General features: G+C 46.4%; 1 protein-coding gene across 2 annotated transcripts in view; it reads left to right on the forward strand.

The window, feature by feature from the left end:
• Nucleotides 1–24,666, forward strand: part of alpk2 (alpha-kinase 2) — a 115,009-nt gene that overhangs the window by 35,921 nt on the left and 54,422 nt on the right. For both annotated transcript variants that reach the window (XR_011940289.1, XM_072497346.1), the window contains exon 2: nt 20,740–24,232. Coding sequence is in view for 1 of the 2 variants with exons in the window: in XM_072497346.1 (XP_072353447.1) it covers nt 20,740–24,232 (3,493 nt within the window). In the remaining variant the exon portion in view is untranslated. The remainder of the gene's footprint in view (nt 1–20,739; nt 24,233–24,666) is intronic.

Raw genomic sequence — 24,666 nt, forward strand, 5'->3', positions numbered from 1 at the left:
CTTCTGGCACTATTCCTGTTGACAAAGATGACTTAAAGATCAAAGTCAAAGGCTCAGCAATCTCCTCCCTAGCTTCCCAGAGAATCCTAGGATAAATCCCATCCAGCCCAGGGGACTTATCTATTTTCACCCTTTCCAGAATTGTTAACACCTCCTCCTTATGAACCTCAAGCCCTTCTAGTCTAGTAGCCTGAATCTCAGTATTCTCCTCGACAACATTGTCTTTTTCCTGTGTGAATACTGACGAAAAATATTCATTTAGCACCTCTCCTATCTCCTCGGACTCCAAGCACAACTTCGCACTACTGTCCTTGACTGGCCCTACTCTTACCCTAGTCATTCTTTTATTCCTGACATATCTATAGAAAGCTTTAGGGTTATCCTTGATCCTACCTGCCAAAGACTTCTCATGTCCCTCCTGGCTCTTCTTAGCTCTCTCTTTAGGTCCTTCCTAGCTAACTTGTAACTCTCGAGCGCCCTTACTGAACCTTCATTTCTCATCTTTACATAAGCCTCCTTCTTCCTCTTGACAAGTGTTTCGACTGCCTTAGTAAACCACGGTTCCCTTGCTCGACCACTTCCTCCCGGCCTGACAGGTACATACTTATCAAGGACACGCAGTAGCTGTTCCTTGAACAAGCTGCACATTTCCATTGTGCCCATCCCCTGCAGTTTTCCTCTCCATCTGATGCATCCTAAGTCTTGCCTCATCACATCATAATTGCCTTTCCCCCAGATATAACTCTTGCCCTGCGGTATATACCTATCCCTTTCCATCACTAAAGTAAACGTAATCGAATTGTGGTCACTATCACCAAAGTGCTCACCTACCTCCAAATCTAACACCTGTCCTGGTTTTATTTCCAAAGAGAAAATGCTGGAAAATCTCAGCAAATCTGTCAGCATCTGTAGGGAGAGAAAAGAGCTAACGTTTCGAGTCCAGATGACCGTTTACAGAGAAAGTGGGAATCACTTTTTATTCCGGGTTCTATAACTTTGCTCACAAGTCTGTTGTGCAGCATTTCATCAAATGTTATTTGGAAGTCCATGTATACCACATCAACAGCATGGCCCACATCAACCCTCTCTGTTACCTCATAAAGAAATTCCAACAAGCTAAACACAATGTTCCCTTAACAAATCCATGCTAGCCTTCCTCAACAAATCTGTATTTGCACAAGTGACTATTAATTTTGCACAAATGATTGTTTCTAGAAGGTTCCCCTGAGGATAAGCTGATTGCCTGTAGTTGCTGGGCTTATCTTTATAACCTCTATAATTTCCACTCTCGCTTCCCTCAGTATTCTTTAATGCACCTCATCTAGTCATGGCGCCTTATCAATGTGAATTACACACAGCCCATCCAATATCTTCTCCTGATCAATTTTAAGTCCTTCTGGTGTATTAATTTCTTCCCTTTTCACTCTGCCTGGGTAGTTTCTTCTTCCTTGGTAAGGACAGATGTTACGTATTTGTTCAATACCTCAGCTATTCAACCTGCCTCCAAGCATAAATCCCTGTCTTGGTCCCTAATTAGTCCTCCTCCTTTTACCACACCTTTTCTACTTATATGCCTATAGAAGACTTTGGCATGCCCTTTAATGCTAGCTCTAGTCTTGTTTCATACTCTCACTTTGGTTCTCTTGTTTGATTTTTTATTCCCCCCTGGACCATCTATAGTCCGCCTGTTTCTCCGTTGTATTATCCACCTGACATCTGTCAAAAGCACACATTTTCTTCTTGATCTTCATTTATCTCTCTATCTTCATCCAGGAATGTCTGGATTTGTTTGCCCGACTTTTCTCTTTTAGGAAACATACCTTTACTGGGCCTGAAACATCACTTCTTTAAAGGCAGACCATTGTTTAGTGACCATTTTGCCGGCCAACCATTGATTCCAATTAATCCAGCCCACATCCATTCTTGCCCCATTGTAGATGGCTTTCCTCCATTCAGTTATTCTTTTTCTGGATTGTTCCTTTCCCTTTTCCAAAGTCAGCTGAAAACTGACAATGCAATGTTTACTGTCCCCAAAATCTCCCCCGACTGATACTTGATCCAGCAGACCTACCTCAATCCCAAGAACAAGGTCGAGAAATGCTTTCCTTTTCATTGGACTGGAACCATCCTGCTGTTGAAAAATTTCCTGAACACATTGTAGGAACTCTTCCCCACCTCTGTTTTTTAGACCATTACTATCTCAATCTATATTCAGATAATTATAACTATTCTATAATTCGTGCACCTTGCTGTAATTTTCTTGCAACTTTGTTTCTCTATACCTTTACAACTAATTGGTGGCCTATAGACTGCACCAAGCAATGTAGTTGCAACTTTTTTGTTTTTTTAACTCTAGCCAAATAGATTCTTTCCTTGATCCCTCTGGGACATACGTTCTCTCCAGCACTGCAATGCTCTCCTTAATCAATGCCCTCCCCTTTTCCATCTTTTCCTATCTTTTCTGAATACTTTGTATCCAAGAATATTTAACACCCAGTCCTATGAGCCGAGTCTTTGTTACAGCCACAACATCATATTTCCACATAGAAACCTGTGCCTCTAACTCACCAATCTTACTTATCACACTAAGTGCATTTATATACATGCAGAGTAACCCTAATTGAGGTTATATTACTTTCTCCCTTACTCTGAGCCCACCTGATAACTTATTATTCCCTACTCTAATGCTATCTCTCTCTCATCGCCTTCTGTGCATCTTGGTATTCCTCTTAAACACTCACCAATAGAACTAGCAAGGAATAGCAAGAACTCAGTACCTGCTATGTTTAAGTGCAACCCATACGGCACATATATCCCCAACACCCCCATCCCTCCAGAGCTTGTTTCAATGTACCAGAAATCTAAAGCTCCCTCCTACACTTTCTTTCTTCATCTGCTCTACCTCATATTTTTATCCTCACTCGCCCATGCTACTGGGCAAAATCCAGAGATTTCTACTTTTGAAGTCCTGCTTGCTAATTTCCTACCTAGCTCTTTAAATTCTGACCTGAGGACTACATACATCCTTTTTTCTCGATATATCAGTTGTCCCAGTGTGGATCACAGCTGCCGGACGCAGGCTACCATATCGATAAGCATGTTATTCAAGAAACTCTCAACCTCACAAGTGTGCGACAGTGATCCAGCTGCTGCTCAAACTACAACGCCCAGAACTCGTACTGCTGCAACTGATGACACTTCACACACATGCATTTACCCAGGACATCGGAAACATCCTGGAGTTCCCACATGACACAGGATGTGCACTCGCAAGGTCAGAGCATCCCTGCTATTCCTCTATCTATTCGATAATATCCTTGCTACTGTTACTAAATACTGTTAATAAACATTACTAATGCTCATAACCTTTCCCTTTTAAAATAAAAGAGAAGAATTACCAGTTACTCACTTCAATTTTGTTGGCATTATTTGATCATAAGGGAAACAAATTGAGTGCTTTACTTAATTTTTTAATAACATTTTTAATTTCTCCAGCTGCTTTGTCTCACTCCCTAACTTTGGAGAAAGGGAGAACAACAGTGATACTCACTAGCAATCACTTCATGGCTTTCCTGTCAGGAGACTAATTTTTTTTTTGTTTCCAGTTTTCAAACTGGAGAACACTCTCAGGATGCTTACGGTTCCAAACCTCTCCAGGTAAGTGCTGGGCCCCACTCCTGGCTCTCAGTTTATCTTCTCTCCTGAGCTGTTGTTTCCTCCCTGGTCCACTGTCGCTGCTTCCAACCTTCTCCAAGATACTCCTTAAAACCTATCACTTTGTCCAAGCTTTTGTACCTGTTTATCTGGATTGCTGTCAAATTTTGTTTGATAATGCTCCCATAAAGTGCCTTTGGCTGTTTTATTAGGTGAAGTGGGCCGTATCATTAAACATTTTTGTTGGATAATAATGTCCAGACACTTCAGGGTTTGTTCGAAATACTTCTTTCCCCGATTTAAGCAGAGACTTGAATGTAAATGGTTTAGCATCTCTGCTAAAGTAGTTGTGAGAGGTATTTCAGAACTCAACTTCTTTTTTTGTTCATCCATTGGACGTTGGCATTATTAGCAAGTTCAACATTTGTTGCATCCCTGAAGGACAGCTCCTAGTCAACCACATTCTTCTTTGGCAGACTCTCAGAGTTGAGGATGACTTGCACCCACACTAAAAATAAGTTCTCAAGTCACTGAGGAGTCTGATGTGTGGGCTACAGTCTCAGTCACAGGTGGGGCAGATGGTGGTTGGAGGAGTGGCTGGTTTGTTGCCTGGGTTTCCATGTCCTCTTTTCGCTGTCAACACTTGGCTTCAGCTTACTCTCAGCACTGAAACCCAAGATGTTCAGTCCCGCTCCAGATGCTTTTTCTCTACTTCGGGTGCTCTTTGGCCAAGGATTTCCAGTTTTTGATGGGGATTTTGCACTTTCTCATGGAGGCTTTGCGGGTATCCTTGAAGTGTTTCCTCTGCCCTACTGCTGTTCAATTTCCTTGTCAGAGCCCCGAGTAGCGTGCTTATTTCAGGAGTCTAATGTCAGGCATGTGGTCAATGTGGCCCACCCAACAGAGCTCATCGAGTGTGGTCAATCCTTCAATGCTGGGAGTGTTGGCTTGAGCAAGAATATTGATGCTGCTGCGCCTATCCTGCCAATGGACTTGCAGGATCTTTCAGAGGCAGCACTGGTGGTACCTCTGGTGGTATTGAGGTATCTGATGTACATAGTCCCTTGGTGGGCATAATCTGGATTTGAATTCTGGGAGGAGTTTGTCAGTCACAGGGAGAAAATGATTAAGGTGGACTCTTGCAATGACCTTCCCTGTGGCCGATAGCAGGGAAATCCCTCTGTCGTTACTGCAATTGGACGTGTCACCTTTCTTGAAGATGGTCACGATTACGGTGTCTCTAAGATCTCCTGGCATATCCTCCTCCTTACAAATATGGGAAATGGGGTCATGTATTCATGCCAATATGCTTCTCCGTCATGTTTTAGGGCTTTGGCAGGGATTAAATCTGCTCCTGTTCTTCTTTAGTTGTTAGATGACTTTTTCTACCTTGTGCCGGGTTGGGGTTGTGTTGTGATGGGTAACATATTGCAGGGTGGAGTTGAGGACACTCGCATTGAGGACTGAGTCTCGGTTAAGGGGTTTTTGAAGAGCTACTTCCAGCGTGCTCTGAGTGCCTCTCTGTTCTTGATGAGCACCTCTCCCTTCTTGGCAGCAGTGGGTTCTTACGCCATAGGTGGTCTTGACTGTGCTAAAGAAACCTTGTGCGTCATGGTTGACAACCACGTTGTTGATGGTCTGGAGTCACATGTAGGCCAGACTAAGGCGTGGATGGCAGATTTCCTTCCTTAAGGGACATTAATGAATTGGATGTAATTTTATTTCAATCGACAATAGTTTTGTGGTGTCTATCACTGAGACTTGCTTTCAGTTCTGGAATTTTTAAAAAATTCATGGAATTTAAATTCCACCAGCTGCCATGGATTTGAACCAATTCTCCCAGAACATTAGCCTGGGCCTTGGTATTTATTACTAGTCTAGTGAGGTTACCATTTGGCCATCATCTCCTCATATCTTCCTAATTTATATATTTTCTTGTAAGAACATAAGAAATAGGCACAGGAGTAGATCATACAGCCCGTCAAGCCTGCTCCACCATTCAATATGATCATGACTGACCTTCTTCGGCTCAGCTCCCCATATCCCTTTATTCACCGAGAGACCAAAATCTGTCCTTCTAAGCCTGCAGGAACTAACTCATTAGTAGTTCCATGGACACAAGATGCCCAATTGTACTTAACAATAATCTTTATTATTGTCACAAGTAGGCTTACATTAACACTGCAATGAAGTTACTGTGAAATTCCCCTAGTCGCCACATTACGGCGCCTGTTCGGGGACACTGAGGGAGAATTCAGAATGACCAAATCACCTGACAGCACAACTTTTGGGACTTGTGGGAGGAAACTGGAGCACCCGGAGGAAACCCACACAGACACGGGGAGAACGTGCAGACTCCTCACACACAGCGACCCAAGCCGGGAATCAAACATGGGTCCCTGGCACTGTGAAGCAACACTGCTAACCACTTAGCTACCAGCCACCTACTTTGCCTTAATGTCCATATCTGAGCCTTACTCGACACTGCTGCCAAGATGTTGAATTGTGGAATGCATCAAGAGCAAATCTTCACTTAATATCCAAAAATACGCATGTTCCTGCACTCGGTGCACTCAGGAGAAGAAGGAACATAGTTTTACCCAAACAGCCGATACTAGTAACCTGATGACATAGAATATAGAACATACAGTGCAGGAGGAGGCCATTCGGCCCATCGAGTCTGCACCGACCCACTTAAGCCCTCATTTCGACCCTATCCCCGTAACCCAATAACCCCTCCTTTTTTTCAATAAATGTTTTTTATTGGATTTTTGAACAAAGTATATTTGCCGTTATGTGCACAGGATATGATATATACATATATATAGAAGAGAAGGACACAGACACACAAATCACAAAGGGAGAGGAGAAAAGAAATAAAACCAGTAACAACACGAGAGAAGTACAAAATCAAATAATGTAACTGGTAGGGTACAATGCACCCGCCCAGCCGCAGCAACTCTTCCACTTGGCAAAATTATTTACACACATAAGTAGGCATCTGTTTATGGGGGAGCGGGGGTAGATATACACTTGGGTGCCAGAGAGAGAGACAATTCCAGAGGGCAATCCTCGAGTGGGTCTGGTGCCGGTGTTGCCCCTCGCTTCTCCCGGACGGATTTCGCTGCCGTTGTCTTCTCGTGCACGCTGCCGCTTCAGCCAGCCCTCCCATCCTCCGCCTGTATTCTCCTTTTTCTCTGTTCCTGTGGATGTAAGGTTGGTTAATGTTTCCCTGCCTCCCCCCCCCCCCTCCCCCCTCCCTCCCTGGCTCTCCTCTATTGTTGCCTGTCTCTCTCCCCACCCCACCCCCACCCCACCACCCCCACCCCCGTGGTTCGCCTTTCCTTCCTCTTAGATTTAGCAGTTTCCACCCCCCACCCCCCCCTCTCCTGGTCTATCTCCCCCTTTCATGCTTTGGCTGCTTTCCCCTGGTTCCTGAATACTTGGCTATTCTTCTGCTTGTTTGTTGGCCACAAGCAAATCCCGGAACAATTGGGTGAATGGCTCCCACGTTCTGTGGAAGCCATTGTCTGACCCTCGGATGGCGAATTTGATTTTCTCCATTTGGAGAGATCCCGAGAGGTCGGACAGCCAGTCTGCAGCTTTGGGTGGAGCTGCTGACCGCCAGCCGAACAGGATTCTATGGTGGGCGATCAGGGAGGCAAAGGCAAGGGCGTCCGCCCTCCTCCCAGGAATAGATCTGGCTGGTCTGAAACCCCGAAGACCGCCACTTTCGGGCATGGCTCCACCCTCACCCCCACCACTTTGGACATTGCCTCGAAGAAGGCTGTCCAGTACTCCACAAGTCTGGGGCAAGACCAGAACATGTGGGCGTGGTTGGCCGGGCCTCCTTGGCTCCGTTCACATCTATCCTCCACCTCCGGGAAGAACCTACTCATACGGGTTCTTGTTAAGTGGGCTCTATGTACCACTTTTAGTTGCGTCAGGCTGAGCTTTGCGCAGGTGGAGGTGGAGTTGACCCTATGCAGTGCTTCACTCCAGAGTCCCCACCCTATCTCGATCCCCAGGTCAGGCCAAATTGCTGCCGTAGTTGGTTCCAAGACTGGAGGGTGGCTGTCACCACCGGGCTGCTGGAGTTTTTTTGGGTGGGGATGGGAGTGCCGCCGTAGCGAGGGCCCAGAGGGAGGTCCCCTTGCAGGAGGCCTCTTCCACGCGCACCCACTCGGCTTCTGGCTCCTTGATCCATCCCCTTATTCGCTCAGCCATCGCCGCCCATTGGTAGAATTGTAGGTTTGGGAGGGCTAGCCCTCCCTTGATTTTGTTTTTTGTAAGACCTTCTTTGGGATCCGAGCATTCCACCCCCCCCCCCCCCCCCCCCCCCCGAAGTAGATCGGGATGGATCTGAATAGGAAAAGGTACCTTCGGCAGCACGTTCATTTTGATCGTCTGTACTCTCCCCGGGAGGGAGAGTGGGAGTGTGTTCCATCTTTGCACGTCCTTTTTTACTTCCTCCGTCAGACTGGTGAGGTTCCATTTGTTGATCCCTTTCCAGTCATGGGCTATTTGGATCCCCAGGTAGCGGAATTTATGTTGGGCTTGTTTAAACGGCAGTCCCGTTAGTGCTGCCCCACCTACTTGTGGGTGTACTGGGAAGATCTAGCTTTTGCTCATGTTGAGTTTGTAGCCCGTGAAGGCGCCAAACTCTTTCAGGAGCGCGATGATTCCATCCTCAATGTAGAGGAGCAGGTCACTGCATCGAGTGAGACTCTGTGCTCTCTGCCGCTCCTTTGGATCCCCCTCCAGCATTTTGCTGTTCTGAGCGCAATTGCTAGTGGCTCGATCGCGAGGGCGAACAGCAGCGGGGACAGTGGGCATCCTTGTCTGGTGCCCCTTTGCAGCTGGAAGTATCGGGAGTTGGTGTTGTTGGTCCGTACGCTCGCCATAGGAGCGTTGTATGGTAGTTTTCCAATAACCCCTCCTAACCTTTTTGGTCACTAAGGCCAATCCACCTAACCTGCACGTCTTTGGACTGTGGGAGGAAACCGGAGCACCCTAAAGATACCCACGCAGACACGGGGAGAATGTGCAAACTCCGCACAGAGAGTGACCTAGCAGGGAATCGAAACTGGGACCCCGGCGCTGTGAAGCCACAGTGCTATCCACTTGTGCTACCGTGCTGCCCAAAACTGATCAGAGTTCCACCAGATAACCAAAGTATTTATCTTATACGGTGGGGGAGTGGGCCTAGGTAGGGTGCTCTTTCAAAGGATCAGTGCAGACACGATGGGCCAAATGGCCTCCTTCTGCACTGTAGATATTCAAGATTTGTATTTTATGATGTTCGGACAACGTCAAATGCAAATTGATGCTTCCTGGTATTCTATATGATATACAGTTTCATGAAATTCTACTACAGCCTACATCTCCAGAATAACACAGCCAATGGATGCCATAAGGCACAGTATCACTGGCTGCCTGGGCAAATAACTGGACTGGGAGTAAATCCCCAGAAAGCAAGTTATTTATCTCGAGCACAATATCAAACAAATGGACTGAATAAAGATCAGAGGTGCAGGCTAAATCTGAGCTCAATGGTGGAGGGGGGGGGGGGGGGGAAGGGGGGGGCAATTTTAACCTAACCTGCCTGTTGGGAAACAAACAAGAATGGGTGCAATGTTGGTTTTGCACACTGCCTGATATTATCTCTGAAGTCAATGGAGAGCAATGTTGGGCCTGTGCAAAGCCTGCACTCCATTCAATGCTGTGGCCTTGCCTCCAGCCGCTGCTATGTTAGTTTAAATTCCACCTCTTTCCCTATCACCCAGGCTTCTCTAATTTGTTCTATATTGGAGTGATTACAGATCAGAGAAACCCACCACCTTCCCCCAGGAGGGAAGAAGGGCAACAAGTTTATATGAACACCAACACCTGCCCATTCCCCTCTAAACCACGTACACTGAACTGCAGCAATTCAAAAAGGCAGCTTACCACCAATTGGTTATGCATTAACGCTGCATGCTCGCAATTCATCTGAGGCGAGCCATTTGAGCAAAGCGTCAGAGGGTAAATGCACTCATTGAACCATACTCTAAGGCACTTGAGACAGGATGAGAGTATTAGTGAAAACCAAACAGAGGGAAAGAAGAAATAAGCATATAATTGTTAGGCACCACTTGAAATAGTTTGACAAGTTGGGCATAGATAAGTATACAATTTTACAGTTTAATCACTGCATTAAAAGCTCAAATAATCATTGAATGTTAAAACATCTTTTCAAGTTTTGTTTGTGTCTTGAATGTGTTAACTATGTAATTTTGTGATATGCATTACTTACATAAAGACAATTAGAAATTGCAGTATAACTATTCAAAAGAATATTTGACACAGACTGGCTGGTTACTCTGGAACCTGAATTTCTGCTCAGTTTGAAATGCTTTGATTTCCTTTGCCCATCATCTGAGATTGTGTTTTCTTCAAGGGTTAGGAAACAGGATAAAACTGACGATCAACGATATGCACAGAGGACATTTTCAGGGATTGTAGCATTCCCTATATTGTATAATTGCAATGTGTTGTGTCAGCTTAAATTGAGTAAGTTTAAGGCTTTCTCCCTCAGAAATTCACAAGTTAATTTTACAAGAAATGAAAAGGCCAATTTCCAATATAGACATGCAAGAGATATAAAAAATCATTCACAATAAAATGGGACCTGTATGAGTAATGTTACAGGCGAGGGCCACAATTTTCTGGCCATTCACACCGGTTGGATCTTCCAGTCTCTGCTTCTGCATTGCTGGCTGTAGCGGGCTACCTGCCCCGTGCTGGCGTCAAATGCAAACCACCGAATTTCATACATTTCAATGTGATTAACGGGCTGAAGTCCCGAATCTCTGCTTCCCTCTCCGTTATACCTCATCCTTCACAACTGGCAGTCATGCGGGTGTGATTTGGTGCGACTATTTACAAGAACAAAGAACAGTACAGCACTGGAACAGGCCCTTCGGCCCGCCAAGCCTGCACCGATCACATGTCCTATCTCAACCAACCACCTGTATCCTTCTATACCCCATCTGTTCATGTGCCTATCCAGATAAGTCTTAAAGGTCGCTAACATATCTGCCTCAACCACCTCACTTGGCAGTGCATTCCAGGCCACCAACACCCTCTGTGTAAAAAAACTTTCCCCGCACATCTCCACTGAACCTTTCCCCCCTCACCTTGAATGTACCCCCTTGTAATTGTCATTTCCGCCCTGGGAAAAAGCCTCCAACTGTTCACCCTATACCTCTAATAATTTTATAAACTTCTATCAGGTCGCTCCTCAACCTCCGTCTTTCTCGGGAGAACAATCCCAGTTTATTCAATCTCTCCTCATAGCTAATACCCTCCATACCACGCAATATTCTGGTAATCTTTTTCTGTACTCCCTCCAAAGTTTCCACCTCCTTCCGGTAGTGTGGTGACCAGAATTGGATACCGTATTCCAAATATGGCCTAACCAAAGTTCTATATAGCTGTAACATAATTTGCGAACTTTTATACTCAATGCACCGTCCTATGAAGGCAAGCATGCCATATGCCATCTTTACCACTATTTCCACCTGTGCTGCCACTTTTAAGGATCTGTGGTTCTCCACACTCAGATCTCACTGTGTCTCTATGCTCCTGATGGTTCTGCCATTTATTTTATAGCTCCCACCTGAATTGCATCGCCTCACATTTGTCCGGGTTAAATTCCATCTGCCATTTCTCTGCCCAATTTTGCAACCCACCTATATCCTGCTGTATTTTCTGACAATCTTCATGACTATCCTCAACTCCTGCAATCTTAGTATCATTCGCAAACTTGCTAATCAGACCTGCTATGTTTTCTTCCAAGTCATTTATATATATTACAAACAGCAGAAGTCCCAATACTGATCCCTGCAGAACACCACCAGTTACAGACCTCCATTCGTAAAAACACCCTTCCACTGCTGCTCTTCTATGGCCAAGCCAGTTCTGAATCAATCTAGCCAATTCATCCCCGAACTTATGGGGCCCAGGAGCAATGGACTTTGAGGGGAAGTAAAGAGGTAAGAACGCTTTGTAAATTATTCAGGCTTGCTGGGCGGTGTATACCTGGAGCTATGGGACTAGTGGGAACTGACTTGGTGACAAGGGTGTGGACTCAGGATGTTCCCCTCAGGATCAGGGTGCCATGGCTGTACCTCCCATTGCAGCTGTTAGAGTGACATAGAGGCTCCTGACTGTTGAGACTGATGATCATGTAGAAACGCACCTGAAAGTGAAAGTGAACATCTTTTATTGTCACAAGTAGGCTTACATTAACACTGCAATGAAGTTACTGTGAGTAACTTCATTGCAGTGTTAATGTAAGCCTACTTGTGACAATAAAAGATTTTCACTACCCCAATCTCTGGGCACCCTCGTGTATCAGCTGTCTAACCCCACGGGGGATGGGCGCGGCCAAGCTCAATCGCTAGACCACAAGTGTTGGAACACCTCATTGCACTCTTTAGATGCACAACTCCACGGCAGAGGAAGCAGGGGATTAACAGAGCTAACCCCACACAAAGAACACATGCACCAGTGGCCGCTGAAACCCTCCATGGCACACAGCACTCTCAGTTATACCCTCACTGGTGAGACTATCGGTTAACGCACTCCTAAGGATCAAGCAATGTCTCCGGGCCCTATGGTGTCAAACCTGACCAGCTCCCTGTCACAACCTCAGTGTTAAACCCAGGCTCAACATCACACTGCAGCTAAGCTCCCAGCAAAGGCACACATCCCTCAGTAACTTCCATCTGTAGGGTGTGCCCACACAGCAGTCTCTTAGCATGGAGCCGCAAACCTGCTCAGAGTGAACGACTCCACCACACTACCAGCTGCTACTATTCTGGCGGGAAGGCACAAGGCTCACTCAATGAGGACACCTGCAGTAGACTCCATCATTCAGCTCTTCTTCCTCGGGCTCATCCTCCAGCCCCTCAGGTTCTGCTTTCTCCTCCTCAGATCACATGTCCCTACGCCTCCTGCTCCTCCAGCATGCCAGATTGTGGAGGGCACAGCAGACCACCACAAAGTGGGAAACCCTCTGGGAGGTGTACTGCAAGGTACCACCAGAATGGTCAAGGCATTGGAACCACATTTTCAGCAAGCCAATGGACAGCTCAATGACAGCACATGTGGTAATGTGGGCCTCATTGTATCGGGACTCTGCCCCGTCTCCGACGTCCACCTGCATCATCAGCCATGTCCACAGTGGGTATTCCTTGACCTCCTCAAGCCAACCCATCATCCTGGAGTGGTCCTCAAAGACACCGGGCATCTCCAATTCACCTCCCTGGGTAGCAGGAACACACATATGCATGATACAGAGATGGTGATTGTACACAATCTGAATTTCAGGGAGTGGAAACCCTTCTTGTTAAAATGGAGCACTCCCCGATGCCCCAATGCTCGCTGAGCGACATGCTTGCCATCGATTGTTCCCTGAACCTGGGGCATCGCGGCGATGGCAGCAAATCCTGCAACCCGGGCATCTTGGTGGGCCTGGTCCAGCTCAAAGGTGATATAGTCTGACGCCTGGGCATACCGAGCATTCATCACCTTCCGAATGCACCTGCGGGCTGATGACTGCGAGAAGGCACACAGATCCCGCTCGAGCACAGGGTGGGCCACCGAGTCTCCACGTGGGGTGCCGCCTTCAGCCGGTGTTCGGGTTGCTGCCTTCTATGGTTTCCGCCTGCCTTGGCTGCCATAAGCACAGCAAGGTGAGCCTCTGTAGGATCTATACCAGTAAAAATTGTTTTATCTGGAAGGAATTGGAGAAGGAGAGAGACCATCAATTATCTAGGGCTTCCATCCTGGGACCATAAAATCCTCCAAGCCTCACCCACCATAGCATGGCTGTCGCGCCTTCTCTTGAAGTGCCATCCAACAAGCCAGTTGTGCTGGCAAACCTCACTCTGCACACTCAGCCTTGGCCCCAACAGGAGCCCCTAGACCCCAGACCTCTGATGGGAAAATTAGTGAAGTCGTGCTCAACTGCCACACACTTAAACTTGGTTGAAAGAGGGTCCTCAGTGGTTAAGGCCTGCTGTTTAGCTTTTGATTGTAGGCAGCTGCCTCTATGGTGCTGATGCTCCTAGAGCTCAGACACACTGTTCAGACATCAAAGCTTTCTGGACATGCAGTGTGCTACTCATCCTCTGAGATTTGGCACCTGTTCCTTCGATGAGGCGCTTGAGAGTTAAGAAATATGAAGTGTTCTCACAATTAACAAGGCTAATTCTTCATTTGAAATTTGAAATTTAAAAAATATATATATTTTATTCCAATTTTTCAGCCAAACAAAACAATACAAAGGTTTTTCCCTTTTTACAACAATAAAACAATATAAATAACAGTGACCGTTTTTAACAAATAAATAAATAATATATAAACTAAATGGCAACTGCCATAACAAAAATAATAACTCTCCCAAATAATAAAATCAAACAATCCAATATACATAACCAAGTACAAATATCTATACAAAAATACCCCTGAGGACCCCCCCCCCCCCCCCCGGGTTGCTGCTGTTACCTTCCCATTTCCTTTATCGTTCTGCGAGGTAGTTAATGAATGGTTGCCACCGCCTGGTGAACCCTTGAGCCGAACACCTTAGTGCAAACTTTATCCGTTCTAGTTTTATAAACCTGCCATGTCGTTTATCCAGGTCTCCATGCCCGGGGGTTTGGCTTCCTTCCACATAAGCAATATCCTTCGCCGGGCTACTAGAGACGCAAAGGCCAAAACATCAGCCTCTCTCGCCTCCTGCACTCCCGGCTCTTCTGCAACCCCAAATATAGCCAACCCCCAGCTTGGCTCGACCCGAACCCCCACCACCTTCAAAAGTACATTCGCCACCCCCACCCAGAACCCCTGAAGTGCTGGGCATGACCAAAACATGTGGGTATGGTTTGCTGGGCTCCTCGAGCATCTCCCACACCTATCCTCTACCCCGAAAAATTTACTGAGCCTTGCTCCGGTCATATGCGCCCTGTGCAAAACCTTGAATTGTATCAGGCTAAGCCTGGCGCACGAGGACGAAGAGTTTACCCTACGTAGGGCATCTGCCCACAGCCCCTCTTCAATCTCTTCCCCCAGCTCTTCTTCCCATTTTCCCTTCAGCTCATCCACCATGATCTCCCCCTCGTCTCTCATTTCCCTGTATATATCCGACACCCTACCATCCCCCACCCATGTCCCTGAGATCACTCTATCCTGAATCTCCTGCGTCGGGAGCTGCGGGAATTCCCTCCCCTGTTGCCTCGCAAAAGCCCTCAGTTGCATGTACTGAAATGCATTCCCTTGGGGCAACCCATATTTTTCCGTCAGCGCTCCCAGACTCGCAAACGTCCCGTCTAAGAACAGATCCCTCAGTTGCACAATCCCAGCTCTCTGCCAAGCTCTAAATCCCCCATCTATTCTCCCCGGGACAAACCTATGATTATTTCTTATCGGAGACTGCACCGAGGCTCCCGTCATTCCCCTATGCCATCTCCACTGCCCCCAAATTTTCAATGTTGCCACCACCACTGGACTTGTGGTGTATTTCTTCGGGGAGAACGGCAACGGCGCCGTCGCCAGTGCTTGTAGGCTGGTTCCTTTGCAGGACGCCATCTCCAATCTCTTCCACGCCGCTCCCTCCCCTTCTCCCATCCACTTACACACCATTGAGATATTGGCGGCCCAATAGTACTCACTTAAGCTCGGTAGTGCCAGTCCCCCCCTCTCCCTGCTACGCTGCAAAAAACCCCTCCTCACTCTCGGGGTCTTCCCAGCCCACACAAAACTCATGCCACTTTTCTCGATTTTCTTGAAAAAAGCCTTCGTGACCATCACCGGGAGGCACTGAAACATAAAAAGGAATCCCGGGAGGACTACCATTTTGACCGCCTGCACCCTACCCACCAGTGACAGGGGCGCCATGTCCCATCTCTTAAAATCCTCCTCCATCTGTTCCACCAATCGTGTTAGATTTAGCCTATGTAAGGTTCCCCAACTCCTGGCTATCTGAATCCCTAAGTACCGGAAATCTCTTGTTACCTTCCTCAGCGGTAAATTATCTATTCCCCTACTCTGCTCCCCCGGATGCACCACAAACAACTCACTCTTCCCCATATTCAATTTGTACCCCGAGAATTCCCCAAACTCCCTGAGTGTCTGCATTATCTCAGGCATCCCCTCCACTGGGTCCGCAACATACAGCAATAAATCATCTGCATACAATGATACCCGGTGTTCTTCTCCTCCCCTGAGTAGTCCCCTCCACTTCCTGGAGCCCCTCAATGCTATGGCCAGGGGCTCAATTGCCAATGCAAACAGTAACGGAGACAGGGGACACCCGTGCCTCGTCCCTCTATAAAGACGGAAGTAGTCAGACCTCTGCCTGTTCGTGATCACACTTGCCACCGGGGCTCTATATAGCAGCTGTACCCATCCAATAAACCCTTCTCCAAAACCAAATCTCCTCAACACTTCCCACAGGTAGTCCCACTCCACTCTGTCGAATGCTTTCTCGGTGTCCATCGCCAGCACTATCTCCGCCTCCCACTCTGGTGGGGGCATCATCATCACCCCTAGCAGCCTCCGTATGTTCGTGTTCAGCTGTCTCCCCTTAACGAACCCAGTTTGATCCTCGTGGACCACCCCCGGGACACAATCCTCTATCCTCGTCGCCATCACCTTGGCCAGGAGCTTAGCATCTACGTTCAAAAGGGAAATGGGCTTGTAGGACCCACACTGCAGTGGGTCTTTTTCCTTCTTCAAAAGTAACGATATCGTCGCCTCCGACACAGTCGGGGGCAGCTTCCCCCTTTCCCTGGCCTCATTAAAGGTTCTCGTCAAAAGCGGGGCCAGTAGGTCCATATATTTCCTATAAAATTCCACCGGGAACCCATCCGGTCCCGGGGCCTTCCCCGCCTGCATGCTCCCAATCCCCTTTATCACCTCCTCCACCTCAATCTGTGCTCCCAGTCCCGCCCTCTCCTGCTCCTCCACCTTCGGGAATTCCAGCTGATCCAGGAAATGCATCATTCCCTCCTTCCCTTCCGGGGGCTGAGCCTTATACAACCTCTCATAGAATGCCTTGAACACCCCGTTCACTCTCTCCGCTCCCCGTTCCATCTCTCCCTCCTCATCTCTCACCCCACCTATCTCCCTCGCCGCTCCCCTCTTCCTCAATTGTTGGGCCAGTAGCCGGCTCGCCTTCTCTCCATACTCATACTGTACACCCTGTGCCCTCCTCCACTGTGCCTCTGCCTTACCCGTGGTCAGCAGGTCAAATTCCACATGTAACCTTTGTCTTTCCCTGTACAGTCCCTCCTCCGGTGCCTCTGCATATTGCCTGTCCACCCTCAGAAGTTCTCTCAGCAATCGCTCCCTTTCTTTACTCTCTTGCTTCCCTTTATGTGCCCTTATGGATGTCAGTTCCCCTCTGACCACCGCCTTCAACGCCTCCCAGACCACTCACACCTGAACCTCTCCGTTGTCATTAAGCTCCAAGTACCTTTCGATACACCCCCTCACCCTTAGACATACCCCCTCATCCGCCAATAAGCCCATATCCATTCTCCAGAGTGGGTGCTGTTCTTTTTCCTCTCCTACCTCCAGATCTACCCAATGTGGAGCGTGGTCCGAGATGGCTATGGCCGTATACTCTGTCCCTGTCACCTTCGGAATCAGTGCCCTTCCCAGGACAAAAAAGTCTATCCGTGAATATACCTTGTGAACATGGGAGAAAAATGAGAACTCCTTACTCCTAGGCCTAATAAATCTCCAGGGGTCTACCCCTTCCATCTGCTCCATGAAGTCCTTAAGCACCTTGGCCGCTGCCGGCCTCCTCCCGGTCCTGGACCTCGACCGGTCCAGCCCTGGATCAAGCACCGTATTGAAGTCTCCCCCCATTACCAACTTTCCCGCCTCCAAGTCCGGGATACGCCTAACATACGCCTCATGAAGTTTGCATCATCCCAGTTCGGGGCGTATACGTTCACCAGAACCACCGCCTCCCCTTGCAATCTGCCACTCACCATCACGAATCTACCCCCACTGTCCGCCACTATGGTCTTTGCCTCAAACAGTACCCGTTTCCCCACTAAAATAGCCACCCCCCTATGCTTCGCATCTAAACCCGAATGAAACACCTGTCCCACCCATCCTTTACGTAGCCTGACCTGGTCTGTCCGTTTCAGGTGCGTCTCCTGCAACATAACCACATCTGCCTTTAATTTCTTTAGGTGTGCGAGTACCCATGCCCTTTTAATCGGCCCGTTCAGCCCTCTCACGTTCCACGTGATCAGCCGGGTTGGGGGGCACTTCCCCCCCCCCCCCCCTTGTCGACTAGCCATCCCCTTTTTTAACCCAGCTCCTTACCCAGTTCCCACGTACCCGTATATCCCACCGACGGTGTCCTCCCGTCTCGACCACCCCGCCCCATAACAGCTCCCCCTTCCCCTTAGCAGCAGCAACCCAGTTAACTCCCTCCCCCCCCCCCATCCGCTAGATCCCCCTCTAGCATAATTACACCCCCCATGTTGCTCCTAGAAGTCAGCGAATTCTGGCTGACCTCGGCTTCCCCCCTTGTCCTCGGCCCCTCACTGTGCGAGGCCCCCTCCTTCCTGCGTCCCTGTTCCCGCCATAATTACCATAGCACGGGAGCAACGCCCGCGTTTCCCACTCGGCCCCGTCCCTAATGGCGCTGTTCCCTTCTCCTTCCCCTTTCCTTCCCACCGGCGCCTACAGTTCCTCATACTCCCCCCCCCCCCCCAACGAGGGGAAGAGAGAAAAGTTACAGGATTGAAAAATTAACAAATTGAAAAATCATCCCCCCCATTCCCCTTCCTCGCCCCACATAATCACCCCACCACTTTATCCCAGAAGCTCTTTCTCTCGCCAGACTATTCCAGCTTCTCGTCCACAATGAATGTCCACGCCTCTTCTGCCGTCTCAAAGTAGTGGTGCTTCCCTTGGTGTGTGACCCACAGTCTCGCTGGTTGCAACATTCCAAATTTAACCTTTTTGCGAAGCACCGCCTTAGCCCGGTTGAAACTTGCCCTCCTTCTCGCCACCTCCGCACTCCAATCCTGGTACACGCGGATCACCGCGTTCTCCCACCTACAGCTCCGAGTTTTCTTCGCCCATCTTAGAACCATCTCTCTGTCGTTGTAGCGGTGAAACCTCACCACTATGGCTCGAGGTATTTCTCCAGCCTTTGGTCTTCGCGCCAGAACTCGATAAGCTCCCTCCACCTCCAAAGGGCCCGTCGGTGCCTCCGATCCCATTAGCGAGTGAAGCATCGTGCTCACATATGCCCCGACGTCCGCCCCCTCTGCGCCTTCGGGAAGTCCCAGGACTCTTAAATTCTTCCTCCTCGAATTATTCTCCAGGGCTTCCAACCTCTCCACACACCTTTTGTGCTGTGCCTCGTGCATCTCTGTCTTCACCACCAGGCCCTGTATTTCATCTTCATTTTCAGCAGCCTTTGCCTTCACGACCCGAAGCTCCAGCTCCTGGGTCCTCTGCACCTCCTTTAGCCCTTCAATCGCCTGTAGCATCGGGGCCAACACCTCCTTCTTCAGCTCTTCCACACAGCGCCGCAAGAACTCTTGTTGCTCCGGGCCCCATACCAAATGGCCACCTTCCGACGCCATCTTGCTTCAAGCTTCCCTTCCTTGCCGCTGCTCCAAAGGATCCACTGCAATCCGGCCGCTATCCTCTCCTTTTTCCATATATATCCGGGGGGATTCCCTTCTATTTCACGGCACAGTGATTTTGGCCGTTACAAATTGCCGTTGGGGCTCCTAATAAGAGCCCAAAAGTCCATTCCAACGGGAGGTGCCGAAACGTGCGACTCAGCTGGTCATCGCCGCACCCGGAAGTCGAAATTTGAAATTTGACGTTAGAGGCTGCTCACAGTCAAAGGGGATGAAATTGCCTTTCGGGATAGAAGCCGCAGCAGGGCTCTGTCCTGGAAGTGTTTGGTAGGATGGACAGGCTGCAGCTGTGGTTGCCCCTGTTATGGGTCTCCACAAAATTTAAAGGTGACTTGAAGCTTCACGGTGCCCTTGAGCTGCATGCAGTGACATTGTACAAATGTACAGCATGTGATGAGTTATGTTAAGCCTAGCCACTAGAAGGAGCTAAGGGACAGTACTATAAATTGCACTGGCTCTTGGGCTTGGGGGAGGAGATTAGATTGCGGCTGTAGAAGACAAGATTCATAGTGTGTTGCAGAGCTAGAAAAGATAGAATAGTTATAGTTAGTAGATAGAGATTGTGTTAGTGAGTGTAGTTTAACTCTCACATGTTTGTTTGCTATTTAGAATAAGTGTCAAACTCAAATTTAGAAGTGTTAATAAAATTAGTTGAGTTCTTCAAAGGAGCTTTGTGTGACTTGTGATCACTACGCCTTTCATCCTGGAAACCCCTCACAAAGATCACCACACATGCCAGAAAATAGAAAGGGTTACTCACCTCCTTAGTTCCCCTCAGAAGCCATTGCACCAGCTTCACCTTTTTGAAAAGCAGTACTAAACAACATCGGCATGACTTCCTGCTGGGGAGTCAGGTAATTCCTAGCAGGGCACTGCATTCGACTTCAATCTCGTTAATGAGATCAAATTAATGTAAGTTAGGGTTAATGATATTCTTGCCATTTTTTGATGAGATTCGGAACTCGCCATTGGGAACAGGCCGGGTGAATCACAAAATGGTTCGCACCGGCGCAAACCTCGAATTTACCTTCTCCCGCTATTCACAAGGCACGCCCAGGTCCACGCTGGGCACAATGCAGTTGCTGAATCGCGCCCTAATCCTTGATCACAAAGAAGAAATCGATCTTGTATTGCTTTTAATAAATGAATATATATATAAGATCGGGAGGACAAAATGACAGGAAAGAAATAAAATTGGGTATTTGTAATCTACTCAACTTTTACAATCATTGTTTGGCATAGAAAATTCACTAACATTTACTACAAAGCATTTCTTTCTTGTTCTGTTCTGTTCCTTTTATATTTTGTTATTCTTGGTTTATAATTAATGTTTAATATGTAGATTTGTTTTTGACAGGCTGAAAGACAACCTTTACTTTTAAAAGACGGAGAGACTAGTTTTGTTAAAAAGACTGTGAGCTTAACAAAGCACCAAAATGATTGCAGTGCTTGCCATGTGAAAAAGGCAGACCTCTTGTCCTTGAATACATATGTTAAACTTTCAGCACAACCAGCTGATCATGACCATGAAGTGGAATGTGACAGGCTCAACGCAGACTGCAAAATCCCAAAAAATGCTCTGGCTGTAGAGAGCGTGGCCACACAAAGCAGTGACTTTAAGGATAAATATCACATTCAGGATAAAGGACTATTGCATGAAAAATCTATCACAAAGGACGGCAAGATAAGTTGTATAAACAAGGAATATCAAGAAAGTAATAGTGATTACAAAGCAAAAACTGAACATACCAGGCACTTTACTGATACTTTGATAAGAGTTTGTTGTGTAGAAAGTAAGAATTCAGATCTTTGTGAGGACTCTTGCATTCACAATAAAGAGCTGGGAACTTTGGAACACTCATCAGAATTGCATATTCGTAATGCGTACCTTGTCCATCCATCTTCAATTGTTTGCAAAGGTTCTGAGTCAGACGTATTCAAGAAGGAAGGCACATGTAGAAACATAGATCCATATCTGGATAATCAATCATGTTTAATTATACCTGTCCAAATTCAAGATATTTCAGGATCATTGGACATTAGCTCCAATATATTCCTGATTGGTGGCAAATGTTTAGCGAAAAAATCAAAATCCACTTCAAATGTTCACCCTAATGATAATCCTGGGTTCCCACCTGATGAAGACACTTTTCAAATCAGTGAATGTTATAGAAATAAGTTCAGTCTGGCGGATACATGTGGAAATGAACTTATGCATTCGGATTCAATGGAGGTTGTTTCACCAATAACAATGCTTGAAGATTATAACAGGTACAAGGAACTAATTAAGAAATTTGAGCAACCTGTATTGCAGAATAGAACAAGTCAAAAGGGTGCTGCCAAAAGCCACGATATTCCTCTTAATCGAGGGGGGAAACATGACTGGATACAATGTCATTCAGATGCTTCAGAAAATAAAGTACACAATGAAAATAGATCAACAAGTCAGTCAATGTGGTATAGTGAGACAGCAGAAAATGAAACTCACAATAATAAAGTAATATCAAGCTTTCCAGAAGCTGGCGGACCTGCAACTTGTCAACTAGAGGAACAACTGCCTGTTGAACTGCCTGTATTGCTTGAATGCAATTTAGAAATTCAGTCAAATCCACTGGTACCCTTCAATAGTAAAACTGATGGCTCAGATTGGCTTTCACAGGAAATGGAATATAAAACAAACAGTACTGCTGCTAAACCTTTAGTTGTTACTCATCAAGATGCTAATGCATTCACACTTGTAGATCACGTGAAAATGGAAAATGATGAACCATGGCTTTGTTGGAATAGCTCAAGCAATACTGAAAACATCAGTCATGAAGATACTTCAAATGTCACATATATTGAAAATGAAACCTCTTATGAAGCAAAAAATGGTCAAAATAATGACGATCTGCGAGATGTTATCGGTGTCAGGAATAATGAACAAAGCTGCAACCAACTCTCTAGTGCTACCGAAATAGTCATGTCTCCTGCCAGTTGTCCACCAATTGACAATGAACATCTCAATTTTCAGTCAGGAATTGGCCAAACGTCAAATTCTGAAACTGTGCCAAATTTGAACGATCAATTTATGGCACTTCAGTACAATGCTGAACCTAAAGTTGTCAAATCAGATGCGTTGCAATCATCCATGTTATGTTTGACAGAACAAAATATTTCTCCTTTAACTGGGAGGGATCAATGGAGAATGATTAACAACAAAGGGAACAGTAACCTCAACATCATGGAGTGTGGTGAGTGTCCTGATCCAAAAGAACAAAAATCATCGACAGTATGTCCACCTGCATTAGGCCAATCTATTAGCCATCAGGAAATACCCAGACCAATCCAGAACTCAATGGGTCATGTAATTGACGTTGATATGAAAGATGAGTGTGGAAGCGTGCAAAAAATGGAAGATGTCCAAGCAATTGTGATAGACAGGTTGGAATCATCATTAAATGATGGACCAAACCTGAATATTGCTCAAAGATTTCAACCCACACTTCAACAAGAGAGCCATTTTGGATATTTGTTAATGCCAGTTGCAGAGGAAACTAAAACTGTAACTAAAATCTGTGACATTGATATCAACGCAGTAACAAATTTTGATGAGAGAATGGCATTTCAAGGTGAATTTAGCCATGGTGAGAAGAACTTAGAAAGTCACAATGTTACTTCTGCAGAATGTGATAGTGAAATAGTTCAAGGCGACAATAATAAAAAGATGAGGTCAGCAGAAAATTTGGAATCCACTACATTTTCAATTGGTTCAATGATGAAAGCTCCACCAGAAATTGAACAGATTAAGGATTTAAACGTTAAATCAACAACAATAGGTTTGAATAAACACAGTAAAAAAGTGAATTACTTGGGAGATTGCAAGGCAAATCTAAGTGAGGGATCAAAGTGTTTTGTAAGAAATATGGGCCAAAATGAAGGGATACAATTAAAAGAATGGCAAATTAAGAACAACAAGGAAACTGCAGTGGTCACTGAAGAATACGATAAAACAGTTCAATGTAATGATTTTTTCCAGTTGACTGTTGCCGACAGTGTAGGATCAAGCATAATTACTCAACCCATGGAAGGCCAAATAATGAATGTAGATTCCAATGCACTAGCAGATTGCAGAGATTGTAGCAAAAGATGCAATCCACACAAGGTTAACAACAAAGCAATAGTGGCAGATCATCCACTGAAATGCATCAAAATGGACAACGATGCTGAATGCAAAGGGAAGTTTTGCCAGATGTTTACCTTGCCCAGCAAAAGTAATCAAAAGTTTTCTACTGACGATAAAATTTCAAATCTCCCATTGACTTATAAAAATGATAAAAACCGAACAGAGCCCCCAAGTACTCACACGTTATTGAAAGTATCGTTATATGAGGGCCTGAAGAAGACCATTGATCCTGAACCAGCCATTTCCTTACAAACCAAGTCATCAGTTGGGAAGAGCATTCCGTCCACATCATCACTCAATAAACAGCAGGCTACAGCTGTTAGGGTGAAACAACCGTTATCCGTAGCATGGAGCAAAGAGCTGATGTCAGGTGCCCAGGAAAATGCATGTTTCCGGAAGCCATCCAGTGAGGCAGCTAAGGCCACCACTGAAACTCTGGCCCCATCTCTGAATGATCAGCAGAAGGAAGAACCGGTCAAACGTATGCGCCTGTCAGCAGACAATGTGGGGAAGAGCACATTGGAGAAGAGCACACAGACATATTCTCCTGCAGGAAAAGAGAACCTGAATAAAGATTTTGCTGCGATTAAAAGAATGTCTGAAAAGACGAAGGAGGAACTTACTCATAGGAGAGAGCATAAGGATCTGAAAAAGGCAAAGCACCCTCAGCAGGATGATCAAAAAGGTACATTTTTTCCCCCATTAAATTAGCAAGCACACATCACATTACAATTACTTCCATCTCTATCGAAACATAATCAAAATAACTACTCAATTGACTCCAATCATGTTTTGTCCACAACAAGAGAAAAGCAAATTTAAACAAATTGGATACCCTAATCCTCAAAATACTGTTATTTTTTGATTGGGCCACTTAAAGGATGAGCATGGCTTGAGTCATAATGTTGCAGCCTGTTTGTGTATCTATCCATATCCACAATATGATGGATTGTGCTTTTCTTACTGGCTAAGATGATGTTCTCCACTTTGTAATGCATGCGACGAGGTCAACAAAGCAACAGATGACCTTAGGGGCAGAGGAAGAGTAGTCAATTCAGCCCCATCAGCCCCTTTACATTAGTCTCTCAGATTAAGAGTTAAGAGTCCACAGGCAGGAAG

Source organism: Scyliorhinus torazame, chromosome 3, assembly GCF_047496885.1.
Source record: "Scyliorhinus torazame isolate Kashiwa2021f chromosome 3, sScyTor2.1, whole genome shotgun sequence".
Taxonomy (NCBI): Eukaryota; Metazoa; Chordata; class Chondrichthyes; order Carcharhiniformes; family Scyliorhinidae; genus Scyliorhinus; species Scyliorhinus torazame.